Raw genomic sequence first — 26984 nt, 5'->3', positions numbered from 1 at the left:
ACAGAGGTTAAAACTGATGATACTTTCCAAACAGTGGTTAACTCTGGTCTGTCTGACTGGGAAACCTTCATAAAAGCAAAGCTGACACATCAATCAGTCAAACATCTCCCAAGTTTATCAGCAATGTCCTGATACTCACGCTATCATTGCACGACACATCTATGCTGCGAGATATGCTGGAATTGAGGAGTCTGGAACTCTCAAAATTGCCATTTCTTCGGTGCCTCATGGTGCCTGTAGAAACCTGGAACAGCATGGCAGAGGGGAAAGGTTCACTGCCACAGTCATTTCCTTCAACAGATAGAATCAGCAAGGATATGGTGTCCCGGGAGGCGGCAAAGGGAGGGCTTATTCAAATTCAGCATAAAAATTTTACATTGAATTGATTGCTAAAATGTGAAACCAGCACTCAGAGGAAATCCTTTCTCCTATTTCATTCCACAAAAAGACTTTCCTCTTTCTTTCCCCACTTAGAAAGAATTCCAAGACAACATGCTTTGAGAAAGGAATGTATATGCCATCGCATACATCTCACTTCATCCCAATATTTCTCTTTCCCTGCCATCTCTGATGGGCACACAGAGGACTTGTGCTAGTGAGTGCTCATATACCATGAGCAGCTTCCTAGTTTGGTGTGTGATATTAATAAGTAACACTTCCAATCATAGAAAATGAACCATCGTGTAAAAAGAAGTTGGTCCATGAGGACACCAGAAACTTAGAGAACATGCAGCACCACAGCACCCCAATTCAGAGCCCTCACGTCTCTGTCACCTCCTCTACCAATGACAGCCAAAGGATGCAACCTGAAGGAGAATAAGTGGATTTAAAGTTCATTAACACGTCAGCCTCAGTCCCAAACACACTACAGTTACCCTCTAGAGCATGTAAGTGTGCTGGCTTCCCTCTGGTTGAAGGAGCAGCCAGCTTAGGCACAGAGTTGAAATCCCACTGCTTTCAATGCTGCTTTCTCTCTTGCCTTTCTTCCCACTGCATACACTGGGCTCGTGTCTCAGGTGATACCACATGGAGAAATGCTGCCTGCCAGGTGCAGCAGCACTCAAACTCCAGCTCTAAAAAATCATCCCTGGGTGAGAATAGATCATTTCTGAGGACCAGAAACTACCAAGTGGAAAATAAACCATATACTCACAGATTTTGACTGAAAGGGGAAGGGTAGTCAAGGGCAGCTGGAAGCGGTAGTCATCATTAGAGCAACTCCCAAAGCAAAAAAAAAAAAAAGGCAAGTTTTCACAGAAACATTTATATCTGTACTTCACTATCATTATAAAAAAAAAGCAGATAACACAAAACAGGATTGTCTAAAACAACAGCAAATGCACACCACCTCACTTATTTAGCTGTGTGTCTGACGATTGCATTGGGAAGCATAGCCACAAAGAATCCACTGTGCAATTCTCATTATTTCACGTGATTTATTTTTGATGTCAAAATGTTTGTAAAGGTACAATTCGAGATAAAAGATCCACGGGGAGAAATGAGTGTTGGTCTGGATTTGTGAAGCATTTATTGGCCGAGTTTTACTTCACTTGTTGATTTGCCTTGTAAGCTAACATTGAAAAATGGACCATGGGCATAACTGTAAGCAGAGAAGATTAAATAGAAACAAGGGCATTCAATTATTCTTTCTGAGCACTAAAGAATTTCAAGTTTGTCTCACTGCATTTGTAAATAATTGACAGGAAGGAATACGCTGCAAACAAAGTGAGAAAAGTTAGCAATGGTGCAAAGGAACCCTGAAAACCAGGGACAAGCAAAACGGACTTGCTTGTAAGTTTCTGTTCTGCAGAGCTGTGCTGATACCACAGCATTCAGCTGGTATTTGGGAGAGAGACTTGTTAACTCCGTGTCAGAAACAACAGCATTTGTACATACTGTAAGAGATGTGACAGCTATAGCCTCTGCAACAGGCAAACACAATTCACTTTTCATCATGCTTCCAATCCATTCAAGAGATAGGAAGGCATTTTTTTTTTTTTTTTTTTTTTTTTTCAGCACAGACTACTGCATGAAAGTACAACTGTTTGGAACCAACATGTTTTGGAGAATAGTAGTCCTTAGATAAAAAATTATAATCATCCTCTAAGCTGTACAGCTTGTTATACAACTCCACAGCACTTAAAGGAGCATTTTCCAAGGAAATCTCCAGCCTGGAAGCAACTACTGGAAAAAATATAACAAAAGTGGTAAACAAATTTTAATAGAGGTTTTAATAAACAGGCTTTTAAAAAAATATTGCCTGCTACTGAAAAGATCCACTTCCATTTTCAGAAAGGTTTCAGATCAATCTAACCACTATTTGCAGCAACAGAATGCTAACAGCTGGCTTTAAGCAGTACATCTTCCAAAAAGATAAGAGTAGTGCCAAACTTCAGAGGTGCAGACACCTCAGTTTCAGCATATAAAAAGCACACACTCCTAAGCAAAGGAAAAACAAAGCCTCATCATGTACCGGTGCAGAGCACTTACCAGAGTCTCCAGAACGTGCCCCAGCAATTCTACTGAAATCATTACTCAAAGAGGAAGGTTTTGATATACTTCAGCTTGCAAAGCCCCACCTTTTTTAATCTGTGTCATGCTTTCCTTTTAAGGGAGAGCACAGACAACGAGAAAATGCATAGGAATAATCAACAGCAGGATTACTTACCTATTCATTCACCAATTAATAATGAAGGAAGGCATAATTGCAGCAGGATGAAGGAAATAAATAACTGCTGCAGGTTATTCGCAGGAAGTGGAGAGCTGTTTCTGTTCCACTTGCTGCCAATGTACTCGAGAAACTGATAACAGTACTGCAGCTGATTTATCCTACCAACAGCACTATTACAAAGCCAGAGGTATAAGAAAATGCTTGCGAGAATAAATAATCAGATTTTAGTGTATCAAAAGATAACATACAGCTCTAAAATCAATACCCATGAAACTACCCACTTCGGTAGAAGTCATTTCTACTGGCATGAAATTCACAGCAACCGCTGGGAGAGCCAGGTTGTTCCCAGTCTGCTGTCTCTGCAGAAAGCAGAGCCACCCAGTGCGCCCATTTAGCCACACATTTAGGACAGATGTGACCATACGACCACTCCCCACCATCACAATGAGGATGTGCAGCAGGAGGAAGCTAGCTGACTCTGCCGGGAGGCAGCAGCAGAAGAGGGAATGGATCTGCCTTTCCCATCCTGCTGCCTGGCCTCAAAGCAATCTACCATGGAGATCTGTTTACCCAAAATTTCATGTTACCTTGGCACATGCACAGCTGCATTTGCAGAGGCCTTCACTTAGAGGCTTAAAACTTCACTCTGCAGTTCCATAGAATCATATAATAGAATCACAGAACAGCTTGGCTTGGAAGGGACCTCAAAGATGATCTATTTCCAATCCCCCTACCATGGGCAGCATTGCTAAACACAAAATCAGGTACAAGATCAGGTTGTCCAGGGCCCCATCCAACCTGGCTTCAAACAAAACAGCATGTCACCCCTTCAATACACATTGCACACTGGCAATTAATGACTTAGAAACAGGCAGCTACCACGGACTGCATTGCTCCATTTTCTTTCCTTTGTGGCTTGGTATCCAACTGGTTAACCTACAAAACAAGGAACAAAAGAGAAGGAGAAATTAACATTTAGACACTAAAAGCTGCTAGGATCACAAAATGATGAAAACGTGGAACTTCAGGTCCTCACTAAAGTTATACAGCCTGTAATCATGACATATGCATGCTACTTCACCTGTTGTAAGACCTGTTACCCCATTAAGTCTACCCAAAGCTGGTAGTAAAAAATGGTTAAGAGTTCAAACCATTGGAGGCAACTATAGTTTGCAGTTTATTTTCTGAGCAAGGTCAGACTGAAGGAAAATGTTTCCTTTATTTCATTTCCTCCGAGAAATGTAGGATGCAGTTTCACCATCCATGATAGGAACTTTCCCCAGAGTAGCACAGGGCAGTGACCTTTTATTTAAGTCAGGAAGGATTTGAGGCTGCTTGCTCTACATCTGCACTCAGCTCAAAGACATAATTCATCATGATCCACTGCTCTTCAGAAGCATAAGAAAACAAATCCAAGACTTGCAGCTAACTCTCGGAGGGAGCTACAACACTTCTGTACATCTTCTGCCCAGGAAGAATAGTTCTCAAACAAAGCAATTCCTTGTGATGTTCTGTATTCACAATCAGATTTCATAGGAACACAGTTTTCAGAGGCAGCCAGAAGCAACATGGTCATGCATCCATAATACGGTAGTACTGAAGATGAATCTTGACCTGTGGCTTATTCCTGCACTGAGTCCCTTAGCCACTGCCCCGAGAAAGCAGCCCAGCTGACTGATAGCTCTCAAGATAAAGAACTAATGAGTAGATAAAGAGGGAGCTCAATCCTCTGTTTTAAAAAGCAACTTCAGAATTGGGAAACAAACCCTGTGGTCCTAGTATAGGAAAATTGGTGAAGAGGTTTTAGGAAAACTTTATGGTTCTCAAATGTAGTAAATTTGCCTGTACCTTAAGTAAAGGAGCGGGACCCAGGCATAAGACAGACAATATTTTGCGAAGATGAGTTACTGCCCTGGCAACAGTTTGTACTTCGCAGTATTTCTGCATTCTTGATCTGAGAATATACCTCTAAATATTCTAAACCCACATCAATTATTTCAAGTGGTAGCAAATACATTAATATTTACGATATTCCAGCAAATTCAGGGCTCTATTTCCACCAGAGATTTCAATGAGAATGTGCCAAATTCTACAGAGTTGGCTCTCCTTCCCACTCCATAGAACGTACCAAGCAGTATTTCAAGATATCTCCTGTTTTGGACTAAATTAAGGTATTTCTGAGCAATAAAAGAGGTGTCACTACGGATTCTTCTTCAGACTCTGGCTACAGAGCTGTGCTACTGTGACCTGAAGACATGAAAATCCTCATCGTCAGGATCAGCATTTAAAGACTACCTATGCCACTATCTATGAAGGAAGTAAGCACTTACATTACTAAAACACAAAAAGGAAGAAAGATATCTCTGTACACAAATGAACCTTATGATTCTTTAAAAAAGAAAAAAGCATAAAGCAAGGAACAGATCTAGGTCAAACGGTGCCTGAAGTGCTACAGGGATTTCCGAACCCTGCAGTCTCTATTGTGCAGACAGTCAGATGCTATGAGGTTCAGTAGCTAACAGTAAATCATCTTCCAACCCAGGACCTATCAAAGCTTCATGGGGCTTTTTATTGCCAAAGGCAGAATTGGCAGTGCACCTGTGAAGCTGGCCAATATATTAATTCTATTTTTGTAGGTTTTAACTCAGTTAGCCTCATTTCACCACGCAGAGTTCAATTTTTTATGTCAAGTAGTATCAGAGGCTGACAGAATTAAAATTAACAACCATTGGCCCTGAAAGCCATATGAGGGACAAGTTGTTTCAGCTAAGCTTTGAGCCACATGCAATCAGCACTGTTTAAGAACAATATCTCACTGGGAGTTTTGACACTGGTTGCCCATGGCGGCCCTTGGTTTGACATTAGTTGACTGTGGCAGTCACTGGTTTGCTAATGGAGCATTCAATGGCTGTACAGACTGGGGTCACCTGTTCTCACCCAAAACTCACAGTAGAGCTCAAACAAGTATACAGATGGGCTTTGCAGCACTATCCAAGCATGATGGATCATATGGACAAAAAGGTTCTGTTGAGCGCCATCATCATCCTTTCCTCGTCTAAATTACCATGGATCAGCAGAGGGAACAAGATGCCAGCCACTCTTGTGGAACAGCCAGGCTACTTTCTAATTACAGAAGCAAAAACAAAGTGTTACTTGGAGATTCATTAAAAAAAAAAAAAAGACCAAAAAACCCCCATTTCTATCACAGAAATCCCCTTGGATTTATTTTGCTTCAGCTAACACGTTTCTGCTGATGCAGTTTCACATAGAAGCTCATTTACTGTGTATGACTTGCCCTCTGCATCCCTCCCTCTTTGATAGCTTTCTGTAATGACCTGCTTCTTCCCTTTTTATCCAAACAGCAGAAATTCACCTTTAGCAGGGGTAACAGCCTGCATGGCTCTACCCTTTTAATAGCATGAGATTGGAGGAGAAAACAGCCCATTCTCCTCTGGGGAAAACAAATCTGTTTCATCATGTCTCCAATTCAGACACAGTATTTCTAAAGTGTTGTGAGAGAGGGAGAGAAAGCAATTAAAATTCTTTAATGTAAAGTGTCAGACAAGACTTGAGCACTTTCTCAAAAGCATGCTGAATATAATTGGCATGAACTACACGACAAACCGGGGGAAAAAGAAGGATAAACTGTCATTTCAATTTCATCCCCTGCATCTCTCCTACCAGTGGCTTAGGAGAACTTCTTAAGATTCTGCAAGGAGAAAAGTCAATATAACAGCAACAAGTATCCCACAAATGCTTTGAAATAAAGTAAACTCTTCAGATTAAGAAATGGACAAGGATGGATTTCAGCAAAACCACACCCCACTTGTGACCAAGAGAGATCTGAACCCTTCCTGTGTGTGTAGATTGCATCTCTCTTGGCCACCAGTGCTCTATAAGAGGTACAAACCTTAAGCTTCTGGGTAGGAAGTCAAAATACGTAGTGTGGAAATGAGGCACCTCCAAGCTTGGATGCTCTGTACACCTACCAGCCACAACCATAAGTCTCTTTGCTTTTGGACACCACAGGCGATTTGTTGGCTTCACTTCTTGTTTATAACCAGAAATTATACTTAAGTGAGCCTTACAGTTTAATTATGTTTCCCGAGGTGAAGCTTTAATTAGCTTAATATATTAAGGCTCAGTACAATGAGCAGCAGCAGAAGGTGGTTTCGTTCCAAGAAAAGTCAGTTAAACTATTCAAACTATAACAGGCTGGGGTCTTTATGGATCTTGGGAAGCCTAAAGAGCTGGAGCTGTCCCTGCAGAGACCATGGCTCCAGAGATACGGCTCTGCGAACGAGCTTACTCATTCCTCCCTGCATTCAGGAAGGCAAGTGCACTGTTGGACATCAATCAAAGCTGTACAAAAGATTCTCAGCTCCAGTGATTCTTATTTCTATCCAGTGGGAAGTCATATTTCCAGCAGGCTGCTCAAGTCACTAGGATTTCATATTAATTACCAAAAGCAATTTTGTTATTTTTAACCCACTGTTTTCCTAAGATGCAACACACTAGTCCATCAAGTTTACAATGACATTAATGACACACCAGTGCAAAATGGCAGTACGGTGACAATCACAGATACTACAACTGTACAAAAAGGGATTACTAACAGTGCCCAGCATTACTAGAATCCCCCTTCCAAGCGTGCTGCTGGGCTCACTGAAAGGGGACAGTTCTCCTGGATGACTCCAGGTGTTCCTTTGCAAGGATACAAAGGCTTCTTGTTACCAGAATTCACAAATGTGGTTATGACAAAACAGAAAGCTGTAGATCTACCCTCTCTTATTACTTATTCTGTTGTTCCACAAGCATTTAAAATCCTTTTAAACAATTCCTAAATGCAGACATTTATATTTATTTATAATGTGAGAGCGTGGCACATTTGGAGAAATATGGGTGAAATCACTGATGTGCATGTTAGCCCAGAAAGCTTTAAAAGCACATTTTTGTGTGAAATATTAATAGGTATGAACAGAACACTGTCGGAATCTTTCTGTAAAAGCCTTAAAAATGAAATAAATCCACAAAAAAACAATGTCATTTTCAGCTTATGAACGTTCGGAGTGATTGGTGATTGTGCACCTCAGGCTTTTAGGCACTTAATTTGATAGAAATGTTGAGAAGAGGGAGAGAAGAGGGAGAGGAGAGGTTTTGCATGAGATCACATACATAAAATTATATGGCACAAAGGCAAGGGATATCACAACCTCCCTAGACTCTCTTTCCAGCATCTGACCACACTCATGCTGAAATCTGTTTTCTAGTATCTTAATTGTGACTTTCTGACTTCCAGTTTTTGTCCATTGCACCTTGCCCTGTTCCTACACACCTCTGAGAACAGCCTGGGTCTGTTTCCCATTCATTCTTTCCATGTTGGGCAGTTACAGACACTTTTGAGCAAGTGGCTCCATCAGAGAGAATTAATTCTATCCCAGTTCACAGGTTTATTCAAGCAATAAAAATAACCATCAGCTCCAAGAGCAGAAGGGCCAATATACACATCTTCCCAGGTCTAAGCACAGAATGCAAAGTTTCCACAAGTCTAATGAGAAGTGATCTTTTTCTGTTGTACCAACTAGTATCTACATCCCAGTTGCCATCAACAAAATACAGTTGTCTGTCCTGCTGCTAGCTCCTAGTCGGATACAGCTAATGACACTTTCATTACCTTGAATAAGATGCACTAGAGAAGGAGTCACAGAATCATTAAGGTTGGAAAAGACCACTAAAAATCAGCTAGTCCAACCATCAACCTATGCCCACTAGACCATGTCCCAGGGCAAGGACACCTTTACCTCTTGTAATACAGAAGCTGAGTTCAACCACACGTGGTGAAATAGAAAGTCACAGAAAATCAGGTGGCATGGAACACAGAGGATGCAAGACCTCTTGCCAATTCCATGGAAAAAAAAAAAAGAAATAGTAACAGCCACTCTCTAGAATTAAGGTGGGAAAATCTGACTGAATTATCTGTGGCCACACAGGGGATTTGACTCCTGGAACCCTTTAAAATACTAAAATACACAGCCCTTCATTCTCTACTGCCACTGTAAAGTCAGTTTGAGAAAAGTAGGACCAATTCCTTCTCCCCAGTGATGGGAGGAAACTGTTTTCAAGAAAATTTAGCTGAGGTCAAACTGAGCAAGGACTCCCAACCTAGATGAGACTGTTCAGAAAAGTTTTCAGCTAAGGACAGTCTTAAAATAAGAAGCATTAAAGGCAACATTAATAGAGAGAGCAGCCAGCTGTGCCAAGAATTTCAGCACACAGGGAGAAGCAAGGAGACAGAGAGACAGTTAAAGGAACACAACTCCTTGGGGATGGTCAGGCTGATCAAGGCACAGTTTCAGTCATTATCCACTGCAAACCATAGCTGAAAGCAAGCAAACCCTCAAAACCCGTTTTCAGAGTCCTCCAAGGAAAAGGCACTCATGGAAAATATATGCAGAAGCTTCCAAATCATTAGAAATTAACAAAGATATATTTCTTTCACTGACCATTATTTTCTGTTAATTATTCATCAGCTGCCACTATCAAGCCTATGTGCTTAAAAAGACCTCGCTGCCATCGATCCTGACAACAAATGACTCTCTAGAACATACTGGTCTTGCATACAGAATTCAAACTTCAAAATACAAACTCCAAGACTGGGCACACTTGCACCACAGCCAATATGTCTTTAGCAGTTCAGCAGCACAAGGTGTTCACTCATTCTTTCTCCAAGATGCCACATCCACAAGCTTAAAAATGACTCAGCCCCAGGACCAAAAGTTTCCTCCTACGAGCAGCAAGTGATGTAGTTGGGTGCTATGCTTATTCTGTAGTATACCTATGGTGGATACCTACACTCCCTGGGAACGCCATGAGTCCCTGGTCCACCATTCAGCTGCAGCAATGGGAGGAACATTTCTCCAGTTTCTGTATTCTGTCAACTTTGGTGCCAGCTGGAAGCATTCCCTACAGAAAACAGTTTCACTGTGCAGTCACAGTACTGAAGGAGGTATCATTTTCTGGTAAAGAACAAGGCTAACGAAAGGCAAACATTATCTTCACACCCACCATTAAAATAGCAGCCATTCCTGTCAACTACAACCTTAAAGATAACACTGTTCCCTTCATTGCCTCCTTGATGTTTCTTACCATTACCATTCTTCCCACCTCTCTGTCTGGAATAGAAGTTGACCACCCTCCAAGTTGAAGATACACCTTCATTTCAAGGACCTGAGCCACCTGATGGACTACAAAACCATGGAGAGTGTAGTTGAGTGCACGGGGTTGTTTCTCAGCCTAGAAGTTGAGGGGGGAAGTGTGTGAGGAGGGCACTGATGAGGAAGGTCAGCAACTGTTTGCTGAGGTAGCACAGAGCTCAACAGGGTTTGGTTTCTAAAACCATTCGGTTTATCCTATTTGCAGATCAACATCTGCCTGGAAGAGATAAGATCCACCAAAACCTGTTTTGGGAAGCCAGCACAATGGTGTATCTTTCTGAACCGCGTGTTCCCCAATGAACACAGCACAGTGTAGTTGCAGGGTCATGATGTTTTCAACTGGTTGTTCTGGATTCAATGTTTTACAGAGGGTGTACCAGAGAGTCTTCCCTTCTTTTTCTGCAGGGAGCCATGCATTTGAAATACAGTCTCCTCCTTGTGGAACACGTTTTGTTTCAAATGCTGTGCTCCTGGGCACTCTTTGAGAGACTGTCAGTACTCTTCCCACTGTAACGCCTATTTGTTCTAAGATTTCAGCAACTGCTGCAAATAAATGATGCTCTAAGAATTACAGAAGACTAGTAGCAAAGTAGTTATACAAATCAATCCTTTTCACCTGGTCCAGCCCCACAAGCCTCAAAGCACAGGCTTAAATAAAACAATTAACCACCTCCTCATCCAAGACTTTGGCCATTCACTAACCCAGAAATGCCAAATAAAAGATGAGGGAGCAGATAGATCCTAACACAATCTTACCTCTCTTCCACTGATTTTAATGTCTGTAAATGTGGAATGCTTCCCCAAATAACAAACTGCACATGGACCAAAATGGACATTGTTTTGATATTTTTTTGTTTTGTTTTGTTTTCTTAAATCATTTCTGTTGAGTCAGAAGCACTGATATCCAGAGCAAAGCTGCCATCAAAACAAAGACACCAAGATGTGGCCCCAGCCATCCAATGGAATGTGATGAACCACAGCAATTATTGCTAATTTAGGAAGTAGGGAAAAAGATAAGCTGCAAAGTACACTGACAAACAAGGATCAGTGAGACACTCCATGCAGAACTGTGGAAATGGGAAGGATAAGAAACACTGTTAAAATCTGAAAGGCCATAAACAAAACTTCAAATTTCTAACTTACAAATACAGCTGCCAGCAAGTTATTTTGCATCTCAAACAAGAGTCTCAATCAAGCCAGCATCACTGAACCTTTCATCGTGCAAACGCAAGTATTAGAAAGATCCGTTCTAAACTTTCACATCAGCTTCAACTTTCCAGCTTCTCGGGTCTACCAGAAAGCTGAAGCCACAAAAACAAGGCATGTGTTTGGAGCTGCCACTCCCTCCTCTGTGAGAGAACACATTCTTGATCAATTGAAAAAATAATGAAAGCATTTATGATTTCCAGTTTCTCTGGAACTGCTGAGAAAGTTTTTCACCATTAACAGTTTGTATTAGCTAGCCTGGAATCTGCAACCAGCAGCATTTAAAAAGTAATTTGAAACTGAGAGCATACTTTTGGGGAAAGTGTCTCAAATGTCAGACAGATCTATTAAAACAGACCTTGACAGACTAATTGATAAACCCTTCTTTTTTTAGTGTGATATTCGTATCGATTTTTTAAAATAGCAATCCCATTACCACACATTATCAGCACAGAGAAGCAGCTCTCAGAGAGTATTTAGCATGGCAACAGAACAGAGCAAGAACAAGAGGGCAATCATTTTCCACCGCATAGAAAGCAAGGTTAAATGGTGAAGGAGCTAGATCAACACTTGGTGTCAGAAAACGAAATCCATCTCTAAAGCAGCAGCAGAGCTGACCTCTGTTATTCAAATCTGCTCCGTGCTCTCCGCTCCCTTCCCAGCAGCCAGCTCTAAGCACACCCTGCCCCTGGGCTACCTCCCGAGCTGACAGTCCTGGAAATTCCCTCTCTAATCCATCTAACTCTAAACAGGTTCCCATTGTCACAATGTTAAGGGCAAGGGAGGAAAACCAAGAGCAAACATACATACCCACGTGGGGCCGATTCACCACCAACATAGGGAAAGACACATCCTGGCAGAAGATAGATGGGAGAGGCAGGCATTTGTCTTCACAGGAGTTTGGATTTCCAGGACCAAAAAGACTGCCACCTCCTCTCACGGAGCCTATAAGCTTCTCTACAAACCTGTCGCATTGTCAGAACTGTAGGGCTGAATTTCAACAGCGCTGTTTTACAGTTAAAATAAATGGACACTATTGCATCAAGTCCTATTCAAGACACTATTGCATCCAGCCCAGAGGCTGCTCCGGCCGGTTCTGAGCACACTGCTCCATGGTAGTGTCAGAAGATAACACATTTTCCTTCACCAGTTGCCAGAGGTGGGTAAGGTAAGTTGTAGGCCCAAAAGCTTTAAGGATGGGAAAAAAAAGAATTGTACATCAGGGCAGTCTGCTCCTTGCAGACTGTATAGAAGGATGGCTACTGAAAGACATGCAGCCTTGAAAATTGCAGATATTTATAAGCATTACCTAGTAGATACTTTTGCAGAAAAGGAGGTGTGTAGAGGAGCAAAGATGCTTTATCTGGGCAGTTGTGTGACATTTGCTTCTGAACCATGAAAGAAGACAGCCTAGTCCACTCAGACATGCAGAAAGCTGCCTTTTATCCTAGTTTTCCTATGGACAACAGAGAGGAACAGTCCACTACAGGCTTATGAAAGGAAGAAATGCTCACTGTGAAGGGTCTCAATGAAAAGAAGTCTCTCCTCTAATTCAAAGATCACTGAATCACAGCAATATAGAATGGTTTGTGTTAGAAGGAGCCTTTAAAGATCACCCAGTGCAAACCCTAAGCCATGGTCAGGGACATCTTCAACTGGACCAGGTTGTCCCAGCCAACACAATTTAGAACACTTTGAATGACTGGACATTCCCATCTTGGGTGGGCAACCTATTCCAGGGTCTCATCGTCCTCATCATGAAAACTTCTGCATTATCTTCAGTATGAATCTACTTTCCAACTACTGTCCCTTGTCCTGCCACTACAGACCATAGCAAAAAGTCTGTGGTTTTTTTTTTTTTGTTTGTTTGTTTTTTAATTAGCTCCTCTTTATATATCAGAAGACAACAACAAGGTCTCTCAAGAGCCTTCTCTAGGCTGAACAACCCCAACTGTTTCAGCTTTCCTTCATAGGAAAGGTGCTCCACTCTTTAATACACCAGTACTGCCAACTGCTCTTGATCCACTCATCACCCACTCTATGCTGATATTTGGAATTGCCCCAAGACCTTGCACTTGGCCCTGCTGAACTTCATGAAGTTCATGAAGTCCAACTGTTAGCTTGACCAGGAAGGCAACCCTCCTCTCTAGCATATTTACAGCACTGCTCTTCCTGATGTCATCTGCAAATTTGCTGAGGGTGCACTCAATCCCACTATCCCGTCTATATAGAGGGCAAAAGAGAAGACCCAGGAAACTACAGAGATGTTAGCTTGAGCTCTGTTCCTGGAAAAGTTATGGAGAAAACTTTCCTGGGGGATATTGAAAGATGCTTAAAGCATAAAGCTGTTATCTGGCATAGTCAGTATGAGTTCGTGAAAGGAAAGTCCCTAGTAATACGATCTCCTTCTATGACAAGGTCACCCACTTGGTAGGTGAAGGGAAGGCAGTGGTTGTAATCATTCTGGGTTCCAGGGAGGCCTTTGATACCATCCTCCATGGCATCTACCTGGAGGAACTATGCAACTGTAAGCTGAACAAATTTGTGCTCCACTGGGTGATGAACTGACTCCATAGCAGGACTCCAAGGGTTGTAGTGAATGGCTGGTGGCTGGTGACCAGCAGTGTTCTCCAGGGGTTGATTCTAGGGCCAGTTCTGCTCAGCATCTTTATCAATGATCTGGATGCAGGACTGGAGTGGTACCTCAGCAAGATTGCTGATGATACTAAACTAGAAGGTACTACTGACTCCCTCGGAAGCCTATTCCAGTGTTTGACCATCCCCATGATAAAGAACAGTTCGAGTACCAGGAAGACACCTACTGAAGCAGAAATGTGTTGCACAGTTTCCATAGGGCCTCAGGCAATTCCTGCTCTTGCAAGCTTGCTCTCTCCTCAGCACACCTCTTTCCTACATTCAATTTCCCCCCTTTCCTCTCAGACAACTTCTGTTCATTTCCTACAATTGCTTTCTCTAACTCCCCTCTTTCAGTACTGGAACGAGGTAAGAAGAATAGACAGGCACATAATTGTTGCTCCAACTTCTTTTGCCCATGTTCTGCTGTGTTTCGAATTTGCGTTTATAACAAACACAGTGGTGTTGTGGTTGTCCCTAAGCAGTGCTCACACAGAGTTGAGGCTTTCTCTTTTTCTGACTCCCAAGAGTACATTTGGAACATGTAAGAGATTAGGAGAGGACACATCCAGCCCAACTGAGCTAAACTGACCCAAGGGATATGCCATGCTATGGATTGTTGTGCTCAGTAACACAGAGGGTAGGGGTATTGGTGGGGAAAGTTATCCCTGTTGGAGACTGGCAGGACATCTGCTTGTGGGAGATAAGAGAATGATCATTCTAAAGAGACTGCCCAGCATCAAAGTGCACATCAGCCCACGTGTAGAGGTGCTTCAGTGCTGAACATGATGGTTCCAAGGGGAAGAACCATAAGCTTCTTCACAATTTCAAGTGCATACACCTACTGTATATGTACTTCAGCTAATCTTTCCATTACAGGATCCTATTACCTAAACACCCAAACCTTGGGGTCAAAGGGATATCAATTTACTTTCTAAATGGATTCTGTGCTGTTAATGGAGAGGAAGAAAAAAAAAAAAAAACACAACGAAACAACTTGAAACAAGGTCATGTACCAGAAAGGTGATATAAAGCACACCATTAAAGCAGAGATTTAAAGCCAGTCACATCATTCTACAAGCATAATTCTGATAGAGAACTGAAAATTCAGATTAGTCCTTCCAACTCCATCAAAGAAGACTGCCTGCATAGGCTTCTACTTATTTAAGTAAAATAAAACTAAAAAAAAAAAAACCAAGAAAAAATCCATTCCACTGTTATCACAATCCTCCTTACACAGAAAAGAAGTGAAGAAGCTACATGATGCCCAGAAACTTGTTGTGTAAGACTACTGCTACACAGTACACCAAGCAGCTGTCTGCCAGGTCACAAACACAGGCACACGTACCCATTGAGAGAAGCCTCATTTGGGGGGAAAAAAAATATTCAAATTGAAAACTAAAAAAGTACAATGTTTTTAAATGGCCACAAGGAGGAGTGAGGGTAGAGCTGATACTACAATTGGAGTTGCAAAAGGAGCAGACTGCCTATGTTACAAACTCCCCATCTGCACAAGGCACAAGCCTGAATTTGCTTCTGCGATAGAATCCTCAGCTGACAGCCCTAGCCACAGTGCATTAAAACAAAACACACACACACAAACCCCACCATTCAAAAGCATCTTCAATTAAGCAACTTAGCCCTCAGAAGACCACCTATTGCTAAAACAGCAGTTTAGATCAGAGCAATCATAGATTCCACTGCTGACCTACGTGAGGAACAGAAAAGGCTGCCTGCCGTATTATGTCTTTGCTTTTCACAGACAGTGATACTGGGAACCTTGCTTGAATGTGAATAGTCAGAAACCAGGACTTCATTACCCAATCAATATATATCTCTGAAAACATTTCCCGTTCTTACAAAGCTTTTGGAGCAGCAAGCTTTCCAGGTAGCATCATCATGGGGAAAAAAAAAAAATCAATGAAGACACTGTGTGAAGAACTAGAGGGCTAAGTACTCAACCACAAAGATCATCACATTGTGGACTACCAGGGCCCTGAGGGTAAATAGGCGTGCATTGCCCTGAGCAGACTTACCAGGAGCACCCAGCTGCAATCATCCCCATGGCCACAGACACCCATTTCCTCGGACCTTGCCTACAGCCTCAAGCCTTCCAAATCCCTAAGGGAATCCCATTTTACTCTGTTCACAGCCAGCGCAGCACCCTCCTCCTTTGCCGACATGCAAATACACCCACTGTCATCACCAAAATGCTCTCCTGAGCGCCATCTGCCACTGTCACTGGAAGCAGCTTTGCTCATGGTTCATGCATGACTGTTTAACTTCGCCGTGTGCAGACTCTGCCTTGCCTAATGGGCAGCTGTGTACTGTATCCAGAGTTGATTGCATGTACACAACCTGTGTCTGACATGACTTGCAAGTGCACTTGTCCCCCTGAAGCACGATGTGATGAACCAGGTCACAGACCCTCTACCAGCCCACAGGAGAAAGGCACAGCAGGAGGACCTCTGCATTTGCTATTCCAAAGCAGACTGCGACAGCTAAACACAAGTATCACCTCAAGCACTTGTTAGATCAGTGCCTGCCTTACAGACAGATAAAAGCACTGTTTTTGGAAAGAGGAACAGGCTGAATACATATATTGGTTTCTCTTGCCAACTCTACAAAGTGTAAAGAATTAGGCAATGCATATTTGGACAAATACTTCAGAGGTTGTCCCAGCACAATCTGATGAAGCATTGAAACAGGAAAAGGTACTTTCCATTATCGCTTCCTTATGAATTAAAATACGAAGGCCACAGATTGGCTTGTTGAATTATTCTGCAAAGCGTTACTCAAATTAAGTGCTTTGGTTACAGTTCCAAAAGTCTTGCATACATTTCTCACTTTCACACACACACTGTATTATAACAAAAAACTGTAGCGTCTTCAGTGGATTTGCTTACCTCCAAAGATAAGAGCTGTATGTGCCCTGTTCATTGCAGGGAATGGGACCAGGTGATCTTCCAACTCCAAGGATTCTATGCTAGCACTGTGTGTTGGGGAAGGTCACCAACTTGGCAGTCCTTAAGCGTAATTCAGTTTAACCCATAAGGCCCAAATCCTATTTTTCTGATTTGCCCAACACCTGACTTGGCTGAGAGTCGAATTATTTGGGGACAAGTGCTAACTTCCCAGAACAGTAATTGCAAAACCTTCTACTCTGCCACCTTCAGGCAAACCACGCACTTGCAGTGCAGCTTTGAATGGAGAATTCACATGGGGCCCCTCCATTGCCTGCTGTTTTGACTTTGGCTCGTAGTGCCATACCTCTAGTGCCATACCACTAGCATTCACCACTGATGTCGTGGGTTGACATCATAAAATAGGAGGCATTACTTTGAGAGCAGCCCTCATATACACGACTGCTCTGCCTGGGGGTCTCTGTCATGCACAGGAATGAGAAACAGCTTGGTTAGAACCTCCCTGAATTTGCTCTAGATGTTACGATGAGATCCTGAGGGCAGGTGGCAATTGCTGGCTGAAGTTACTTGCTGCCATCCACATCTCAGCAGAAATGCTAGCAGGTCTCACCTCCGTAGAAAACAAGCAGAGCATTTCTGCGGTCACAGGTAATTAAGCAACAGGGTTTTCTGTCCAGCAAACATGCACTAAGCAGTGCTACACAACCGCTCAGCTTCTAAGGAACCCAAACAAGCACTTCAATACATGAACCAGCAGCGGAGGGAACAGCTGACAAACACCGCAGAACAGACGTTATGTCAGCAGAAAAGCAGCCTTCCTCGGGGTAAGCAAAGCAGGAGAGGGAGACCAGCCATTTATTTCACTAAAAAGAGGAAATGCACGGTTTTGCCAAAGCATTTCAGCACAAATGCAGAGATATCAGTGTCCTCCTTAACAGCACGTGGTCCTCCTCCTGAGCCACACAGAAATGCTCCTGCTGATGTAGCAGCAGCAATGACAAACACACCCTCCAGGTGGGGAAAAGAGGCAATGCAACAGATGGAGAAGTGCCAAAGAGAGCAGGATTTTATTTTACTTTTTGTAGAAAACTCGTACTACAGCACGATGTAATTTTGTCCATTCAGAGGCAGCTACAGCTCGAGAGAGAAGTGCTCTGGGTCCATACAGAGCCAACCTCTGGTCCTTTTAACTCTCCCACATCACCCTACAGGGAAGTAATAAGTAATCGAAATACCAGTGCTTAGGATGGTCATGTATGAGGCTCTGAGAGCACAACTAAGTCCCTTCTGAGCCACTCTAACATGTACCTTGACATGGACATGTTCCCAAAGCACAAAGAAACAGTTTGACAACTGCCTCCCACCTACATTTCTTAAATATAAGGGAATTTTCACGCATGTATGGCACTGATAACCAAAACTAGAGAGAAAAAAATACATGCAAAGAAGCTTAGTAGTAACCATGTCTTTGTTAGTGCTCTCCCTCTGAATCCAAAACTAAAAGCCTTCCCCATCTGCTTCCATCTCCAAAGGACCAAAGGGATTTCTATAGAGCTTTCTCCTTCCACGCAGTAAGCAGTTTCCTGCTTTATAATTTTTTATTCCCTTTGCCCAAGATTAGGTGATTAAGAAAATGTAGGTCTATACAGTCATACCCTTTCCTTAGGAGTTGCTTAAAAATCCAGCGGTAACACGACATCCACAGAGACCAAAATAGATGCCATCACACCCGTTTTCTTTGAAGCCCATGTTACAGCTGCTCACATCAGGAGCCTGACAGTCTGAGATGAAATGAAACCAGAGCTCGGAGCTGGAAGCTCACACCCAGCGTTAGGGGATACTTCAGGCACACAGAATACAGCGAGCTGACCCTGTGGAAACAGGCACAGCTGATTTCAGCCACCCAGCGCCATATCACTTAATCTGGTCTCCCTGAGTCAGCATTCCCTGGCCAGCACTGGAGGAATTGGGCAGGTGTACAGTTACCTTCTGCCAGACCACAGGAGTCTCGGTCTCAAAGAGGAAGATTTAAGAAATATAGCATTTCTGATGCTAAAAATAAGGCTTGCTTTCCACAGAGGAAATCCTCCCCTGCATACCTGGTGGCAGAGCTCCTCCATCTGTCAGAGGAGCTTTGTGCAATCAGTGCTGAATAACCCAGCGCCCCATGCAGTAAGTACCAACAAAGTGCAGTGTGCTCAGGACTGAACCCACCGTATCTAAAGCCCACAGGGGTCTGTAATTATACACATACCTTGGTACATACAGAATCCCAATCAGGGCATTCAGAATTATCACAGCTATGGTCTTCAAATGACAACAAGATGCTTTACGGTTTCCATTCAAAACATCTTGGTTCTTGTTTTGTTGCAATGCCCGGCAACATACAAGAGACATATGTGCCTCATTTCTAATTATGCTACTAGTTTGCCCTGGGACATTTTAGCATTTCAATTAAAGTCCTATTTAATTCATACTTTAAGTCTCATTACAGATACGTAATGAAGAAAGTACATTCTGCTGCGAAACCTCATGCTAAGAAATCCTGGCAAGCACCACTGCAATGAGAATAAATTTCCTCCAGGACCATGTCCAGGCAGTACTCTCTGCTATGGATCTCAGCCACAAAACAAAAACAGAGCCCACTCTGCTGAATGAGAAAACAGTCCTGTGCCATGGTTGGACAGAGAAAATGGAAGAAGTGGCTACCGTAGTGCCATAGCCAAGTAATCCTCGACAGAGAGCAGCAAGGACACGTTGAGACCTCACTCTGGGATTGAAAGCTTTCACACCTACTAGACTTCAAGGGATATGCACTAATCACAGAAGTGTAAAACCATGCAGGTTGGAAAAGAACTCGAAGATCATCCATCCCAACTGTGAACCCATCACCACCATCACTAGGTATTAACCTAACTGTTAGAGGAAGAAGAAACATACACATCAGAGATGATATGGCCCAAACAGCTCACGCAAAGATTCTGCGCAGCGATTGCTTTCTTCTTAACCCCTGGGTCTCACACACTACAGAAGTTGAGGAGCAGTTTGTTGGCACTCCCCTCAGCTCCCAATGTTTCTGGGCTGCAAGCCTTGGAAATTGCACTGGAGCAATCCCTAGGGCTTGGGCCAATCTAGAACTGCAAGAAGTACAACTCATTAAGCTGGAGTCATAACACAGCAGTAATACAGAGAAAGAGAAACTCGAGGGAGAAAAAATCCTGGCTTTTGTTGTCTATCAGTACTTGAAGACCAAGGAACGTGTTTTCCCACAGGAAAAATAAAGATGCCACGCACAGTCATAGAATCACCAAGGTTGGAAAAGACCTCCAAGATCACTCAGTCCAACCACCCACCTATCACCTGCATTTCCCCACTAAACCCTGAGTACAACATCTAAACATTTCTTGAACTCCTCAACTCAATGTACACATTTCCTGACCTAAAAAGGATTTGTAGCACAGATGTGTAGCAACCAGTAATGGCATGCAATTTCAGACTGCAGACATATAACTAAGCCAACAGAATGTGAATTTGAACGTATTTTTGTCTGCAAATAGCAATCTCAAAACTGTCCTTCTGTGTGTCCTACAGGCTGACGCTTCTGTGCAGGTCTGACACAATAGAAGCAGTCCACCTCCTCCTTGGGGAGGACAGTAATCCAGGAGTGTGCCACCAAATCTCATCAACATGCAAATTTAGTTACAATGAAGAGCTGAGACGTTAATTTGGCAGTTAGCAGCCTTCTGCATTTGCTTTGGTAGTTTTTCTGTTACTGTTTTGACTGTTGTCTGTGCTTCCACATAATTAGGAGCAGCATATTGTCTACTGAGTGCTTCTAATTTATGAGGCTGCTTTTTCATGCAAGTGAAAAAAAAAATGTAAGCAGACATTAGCAAGCAAGGCAAATCAACACAATGCTGGTGCGGGTAGACTTCACTTTCTGCTCTGAGCAAAGACCTGAAATGATGAGCAAAACACTTTGCCATTCAGCTGTGAAGCACCTTCAGTAACCTCAAACTACACTTCGTGCCTTATACATTTCTAATCATCAAGCAAAGGCCAACTAGAAGATTCAGCATACAAGGTGTGTTGAAAACATGCACACCCCACTCTCTGCCAAAATATTCCAGGAAGCAAGAATTAACTGGTATCAAGTTCAGCCAAACACCTACATGGAAGTATGTCATTTCTACAGTAAGTGAAACTCATTTAAATCAAGGAATTTCTTTGCATTGAAAGATGAAACCATTCCCTATGGCGAAAGATCATCACTGCACACCACTGAAGAATCTGGTCTCATCCACTTGACTCTCACCCACTATAAATTTATGAACAGTGATGGGACTCCCCCTAATCCCTCTCCAGACTGAACAGTCCCGGGTCACTCAGTCTTTCTTCATAAGGGAGATGCTCCAGGCCCTTAATCATCTGTGTGAACCTCTGCTGGGCTTCTTCTAGGAGATCCCTGTCTTTTTTGAACTGGAGAGCCCAGAACTGGGCCCAGTGCTCCAGATGTGGCCTCACCAGGGCAAAGCAGAGTGTGAGGATCACCTCTCTCAATCTGCTGGCCACCCTCTTTGTAATGTGCCTCAGGTTGCCATTGGCCTTCCTGGCCACAACAGCACACTGATAACTCATGGCCAACCTGTTGTCCACCAAGATTCCAGCTCCCACTGCTCTTGGCTTTACCTATTTTATTCCTTCACCTCACAGAGGGCTGCCAGGGACCCTGCTAGCCCCTCAGTAGTGCTGTTAACAGGTGCATTTGCAGATGTGCCACGTGCAAAGGCTGTGGGACTTCCAGCCTGCGGCTTAGGGCACAGCCTCCCTGGAGTGTCCCTTGTCTCCCAGCTCATCCTCTGCTCTCACTGAACAAACCTTTCAACCTCAGTGAGCTTCAGACACAATTTAATTCTTTGGTTTAAGATGCAGTTTAGTAGAAGAGGCACTGCCTCAGACCATCTCTACATGAAACACTTCTGTTTTCTGCACAGAGTCATGCACGGACTAAAGCATCCATCTGAAAAATGCTAGGCTCTACTGTCAACATCACCAAACATTTCCTTCACAGGCTGGTGGGGCCAAAAGTTCAGGACGGCTGCTTGAGGAACTCTTCCCAGGAAGCGTTTTAGCACCTGAAGCAGAGCGTGGCTGCATTAGCACACCTTCATGGACGCCCTTCCAAGATGAACTGCTGAACTCTGCAGCTCAGTATGATCGATGTTGCCTGACAGCCACTCTGGTACTACACACAATTGAAATCCCCAGGACAGCGTTCCTTCAGGCTGGGGTCAGCTGCCAGACAAGCTGCCTGTCCAACAGGAATTTGCTGTAATATCTTGCCATCCCATTAATGTGATGGCTGTGGAGCAAGAGGCACCAGTGCCAGGCTCGCTCTAGCAGGCTAAGGACAAAGCTTGAGAAAGTGGATCTGACAGCATACACCAGAAGAAGGGCTTTCCATCACTATAGTGAAATAAACCTCGCTTCAATTTGATTTCCTTAACCCCCCTACCAAACTTTTTAATAAATTCCTTACCTATGAAGAAAATCATACAGCACCACAAACTAAACCTAGGCAAAATTAAATCATATTGAAGTGAAAGTAGCCACAAAACTGTCCTCCTCCTGTAACAGCAGCACCATTCAGTGTGCCCATCACGGCTATGTCTATGGGTGAAATATGCACTTCCTTAACCTCCCTGTCTTTACACACTTAAAGCATGCACTCACCCCTGGGAAAAAGATGACAGAACAAACAGCATGTGACAAACATTCCCCATGTCACCTAACATACTGCTGGACAGTGCTGGGATACTGCAGAAGCAAGCACAGCCCAGGAATGTGCAAAACAAACAGTTTTGCTTTTCATTTCCTTCCCACACTGTGGAAAAGATGTTTTGATCTCCAGGACTCGAATGTTTCCCTGCAGCAAAAGGTGATGAGATCAGGCACTTTGCTGGCCAAGCAATTATGATGACTCTCCCAAAGGGAACTACTCTGTCTTCAGCCACTGCATTCAGGCACTCAGCATGCACGACAGCAAATGTTCAACCAGGTAATTAGGAATCAATCTTTTAAATTACAGGGAAAACAACCTCCCTCCCCTGCCAAGCTAATAATCTTCCTTAGCCAAACATGCCTGAACTCTTATTTATGGCTTGAAAGTGCTGAGGGCATGGCTTTAGATACCACTCTTCAGGCTCTAAAGGGATGGCTTACTATTTTTCACCATTAAGTGTCTACATCTGCAAACAATTCCAGTGCAGATTTCAGGAGCCTGCTGTTTTAAGCCTTTCCCGTGCAGCCAAACAGATAAATGAAAGGATCGTGGTGCCTTGGCTTATCGAAGCCTAACTACAAGCCAGCTGACAGCACTGCTGTCAGCAGAGTCATCCAACTCATCATACCTAAGACGGGAGGAAGCAAGCCTATTTCTGTAGAACACAGCAACATACTACAGACAGGCCTGAGTGAGGACTGAAGAAAGATAAAGGGAGGATTGCAACTTCAGGGAAACTGCCACTCCAGCTAGAGAGCAGCCCAGGACTTCCCACAGAATACAATATATTTGCATGGATGATCTTATTTCTTCTTTGGAAATGCGAGAAGTCAAGACCTCCTGTTTTAACACATTCCAAAACTAACGCAGTTAGTAAATGCAGTTCATGGAAAATACATGTTTAAGCCCAGAATTGGTGCAAGGTGCATGTTTGTAGAGATTGAAATTTTACCTGCAGCATTCAGCTATTCTTGCAGAGAGCATCCTCTACAGGGCAAAGCACATCACAAGCCAGTGGCCCCCCAGAAGCCCAGACCCCTCCAGAAGCATCTGCCCATTGATTCATATCCTCATTTGCTACCTATTTTCTCCTACTAATGGGCTCAGTAGCCTAGACCCAACCTAAAAGAGCCTACATCTACAGAGCACTTGCTCTTTCCTGGCATCACAAGGCTTTCTACTGCACTTATCTCACCAAGCTGGGCATAGGATAATACTGGCAGAGGATGTTACTGGCAGAGAGTGGTCTTTCAGTCCAAAAAGGAGGAGTCTTAGGCTCAGAGCTATTCAACTCTCTGTGAGTGGATCACAGTTTCAGAGCCTGCTCTGCGGCAGTAAATGAGCCCAGAATATTCTGGATTGATATCTGCTCACATGCTACCAGACTGTAATGACAGGCAGCCATTAGGAAAGCCTAAATTACCTTCAACACTGTTGCCATTCTTTGCTTTCCTTCACTGAGTTGCTGATATTTTAGCCAGTCAACATTTTGGATGAACCATGTGCCACACATCTGAATTAAGGAATGGTTAGCTGCCACCTATACCAATGTGCTTACAGCTTGAACTGAGAACCAGCCTAAGAAGCATTGCCAGAAGCCACTTCTGAACATTCTTAAGATATTTTCTCCTCCAGTGTGAGCCTTCTGGTCCAGAGTATTTCCCAACAGGAAAGATGCTAACTTTGTAAATGCCAAATCCTGAATCAAGGTCTTAGAAGAGAACTTACCCCCTTGTGCCTTCATCCGGACTGCCTACAGTTCCCCTAGCAATATAACACTCCCAGACAGGCTATTCCTGCTTGCCTTATCCTTTACCTTCTTTGGAAATCCAATTACATTTTTCCTTCATAAATCTTCCCAGGAACACCACAGAAGAAAGCCACAATAAATCGGGATGAAAGACCACTTGCATTTCTTTCTAATCCTCCATCTTACCCTTAGCCTTTTGGAGACTGGCAGATGTTTCATCAGATGCACAACATACAGCACGGATTACCTAGTTGGAAGCAAGCTCACAGTTCTCCAAGACTGAACCATGCGTGCTTTATTATGACATGATTTCTTGATGGTGTATAGCCTTCCAGCTGCTTAGGATTCACACTCCAAGGAAAGCATTCGTGGAAGCATTTTCCTGTGAGACACCAAACCTATCAACTATGAGTCCAGCTCACGCAGAGATTACTCAGCAAAGTTATTACATTAAAAGCAGTAATTCATGCTTAGCCACGCCGCTAGAGAGTGTGCCAAAGCTGATTAAAAACCTTGATACAGCCATCCTATTCAATGTGCCCTGGTTGAAACGAGGAATTAAACTCAGCCTCTCCTACTGTTGAAACATACCCAAAGCCAGATTGTTCATTCACATTTGAAGGAAAAGAAAATTTACAAACATCCACCTTTAATCACATGTAATTAACTCATAGAGGACACAGTAGTCCCCATTCACCTATTGCCTGCACTGGAGTGCAACAAACTCCATTGACTGTGATCAGTGCTGAGCATACGACTGCCAGTAAATGCTAAATGGAGCTTCTCCCTCAGTTTTTGGGGTTTTTTTTCGCCCTTATTTTATTTTAAAGGTCACATTCCTGGAGGCATTCAAGGCCAGGCTGGATGTGGCTCTGGGCAGCCTGGTCTGGTGGTTGACGACCCCGCACACAGCAGAGGAGTTGAAACTAGATGGTCATTGTGGTACTTTACAACCCAGGCCATTCCATGATTCTAGAATTAGTCATACTGAATACTCCAGAGCTGCAGGCTAAAGGATCAAGTGTCCAAAGTATACCAGGGAAAGAAGGTTAGCAACTGTTTTTTTTGTTGTTGTTGTTGTTTTCTTTTTATCTCTAGCACCGAACAGCCAAAAAGCAGGTTAAATGTTTTAGTTTCCCCCTGGGTTTGGGCATAGCAATACTGAGTATTGCTCACTTTCCCCAGCCTCCTTTATATTACCTATTAGTGCAAGTACAAGAAAAAACTGCTCTGCTTGGTCACCATTATTTATAACTATTCAAGCCCATAAACGATAAGGAAGTGGATTTATGCTCGCCTGGGTACAGAAATTAAGTGATACAGTACGGAGCCCCACTCAAAGCATGCCTGACACAGCACTTAAAAGATTTCTTACTGCTTCACTCCAAACGAGAGCTGAGGCAGTGCTGTCACAATCCTTCTGAGCCAGCTGACCTTAGGGGAAGTCAGTCTCTAGGTTCAGCACAAGGAAGAAAGACCCAGTAAGGAACTTCAGACCCACTGGGCCACAGAAGTACCTTTGTCTGACCCAGCCCAGACATCATTAAAAATAAAAGCTGTTCAAATAGCAGACGTAATTTAAATCTCCAAGCAATTCTGCACAGGAAGACATGAGCTAAGGTTAGTCAGTGCTGTTACCTCTGCAATCCCAGGTACAGCCTGCTTTGTTGGGCATTATAATATGCATCTTGACCTCAAACTCCAAATATTCTCATCTCAACATATATATGCTGATCTCATCACAGCTCCTTCTTCAAAGCATGGTTCTCTCTGTAAGTTCTCATTCTAGCTACCCAACAAGCTATGTCTTTCCTTATGAGAAAGCATAAACAAAATCCCCAAAGAACATTCAGTCGCAGCAGACCATAAAAGTTTGTGAACTCATGACCACAAGTTTAAGTGAAACAGCCATATGGATTTAAAAAACAAAAGTGCATCCCAACAGGGAAAGGTGACAGAGGTTAGAGCTATTTGCGTTGCCGAATGATGGGAACTCAGCTCTTCCTGCTGATCTGATGATGCTGATTTAAAATCCACTGAAACCGAGGTGATTCGGAGACTACTGGGAAGGCTGTGAGTGGTTTGATCCATATTTGCAACCTACATTTAAATAAAATTTTCCACATCCATTTGCCCAAACAGCCTGTTAGAGCCAACCACACTAACTACATTGCATGGCTGTTTTATAAAGCCACCAGTTGGCAGCCATTTGGGGCGCAGTACAACAGAACAGCTTCTCTTGTTGGGTTTATATGGCTCATTGTAGAGCTCTGGCATCTATCCCTAATGGCATAAAGGCCTCTTCAGAGCACACTGATGGTTACATATCAATCCCTGGTCCAGCACCAGGAACAGAGTGCTGTGCAATCTGATTAAAGCACAGCTACTTTTACTGACAAACACTATACATCAGTGCAGAAGTACTGTAGATTTGTTTTGGCTTTTTATACCACTCCTCAAGATATACAACTCAAGGATAATGCTTTCCATTAAAGGATCTGTTTTGAACTCATCATTCTCAGGTAAAGAAAAAAATATTTCCAGAAGTCTAACTGAGCTGCATCAACCTCAGATTTCAGACTGGTCTAGGACACTCTTGAAAACCAGGCCACTCATGAGAACCAGGCCTCCCATGTTCTTTCTCTGCTGTCAGACTCTACATGAAGTCTTATTCTCCCCGATTATTGCACTGCGAGGCAACTACCCTCACAGTTTCCAAAAGTTAAATATTTAAGTTATGCCAACACAGATAATATGAAACCACTAGCATCTTTCTAGAAGGCAATTGCAGGAACTTTTAGAT

General features: G+C 43.1%; 1 protein-coding gene across 7 annotated transcripts in view; it reads right to left on the bottom strand.

Annotated features, from left to right (window-relative positions):
• TRPM8 (transient receptor potential cation channel subfamily M member 8) overlaps positions 1–26984 on the bottom strand; it is a 75712-nt gene that overhangs the window by 32371 nt on the left and 16357 nt on the right. For all 7 annotated transcript variants that reach the window (XM_040703388.2, XM_046943550.1, XM_046943551.1 and 4 more), the window contains 2 exons: positions 3551–3607; positions 140–244 (listed from right to left, as the gene is read on the bottom strand). In XM_040703388.2, coding sequence (XP_040559322.1) covers positions 140–244; positions 3551–3607 — 162 coding nt within the window. Of the gene's footprint in view, positions 1–139; positions 245–3550; positions 3608–26984 lie in introns of those variants that run through there.

This window comes from Gallus gallus, chromosome 7, assembly GCF_016699485.2.
Source record: "Gallus gallus isolate bGalGal1 chromosome 7, bGalGal1.mat.broiler.GRCg7b, whole genome shotgun sequence".
NCBI classification, from domain to species: Eukaryota; Metazoa; Chordata; class Aves; order Galliformes; family Phasianidae; genus Gallus; species Gallus gallus.
Note: the sequence above shows the minus strand (reverse complement) of the source record. Positions and strands in the feature narration are given on the sequence as shown.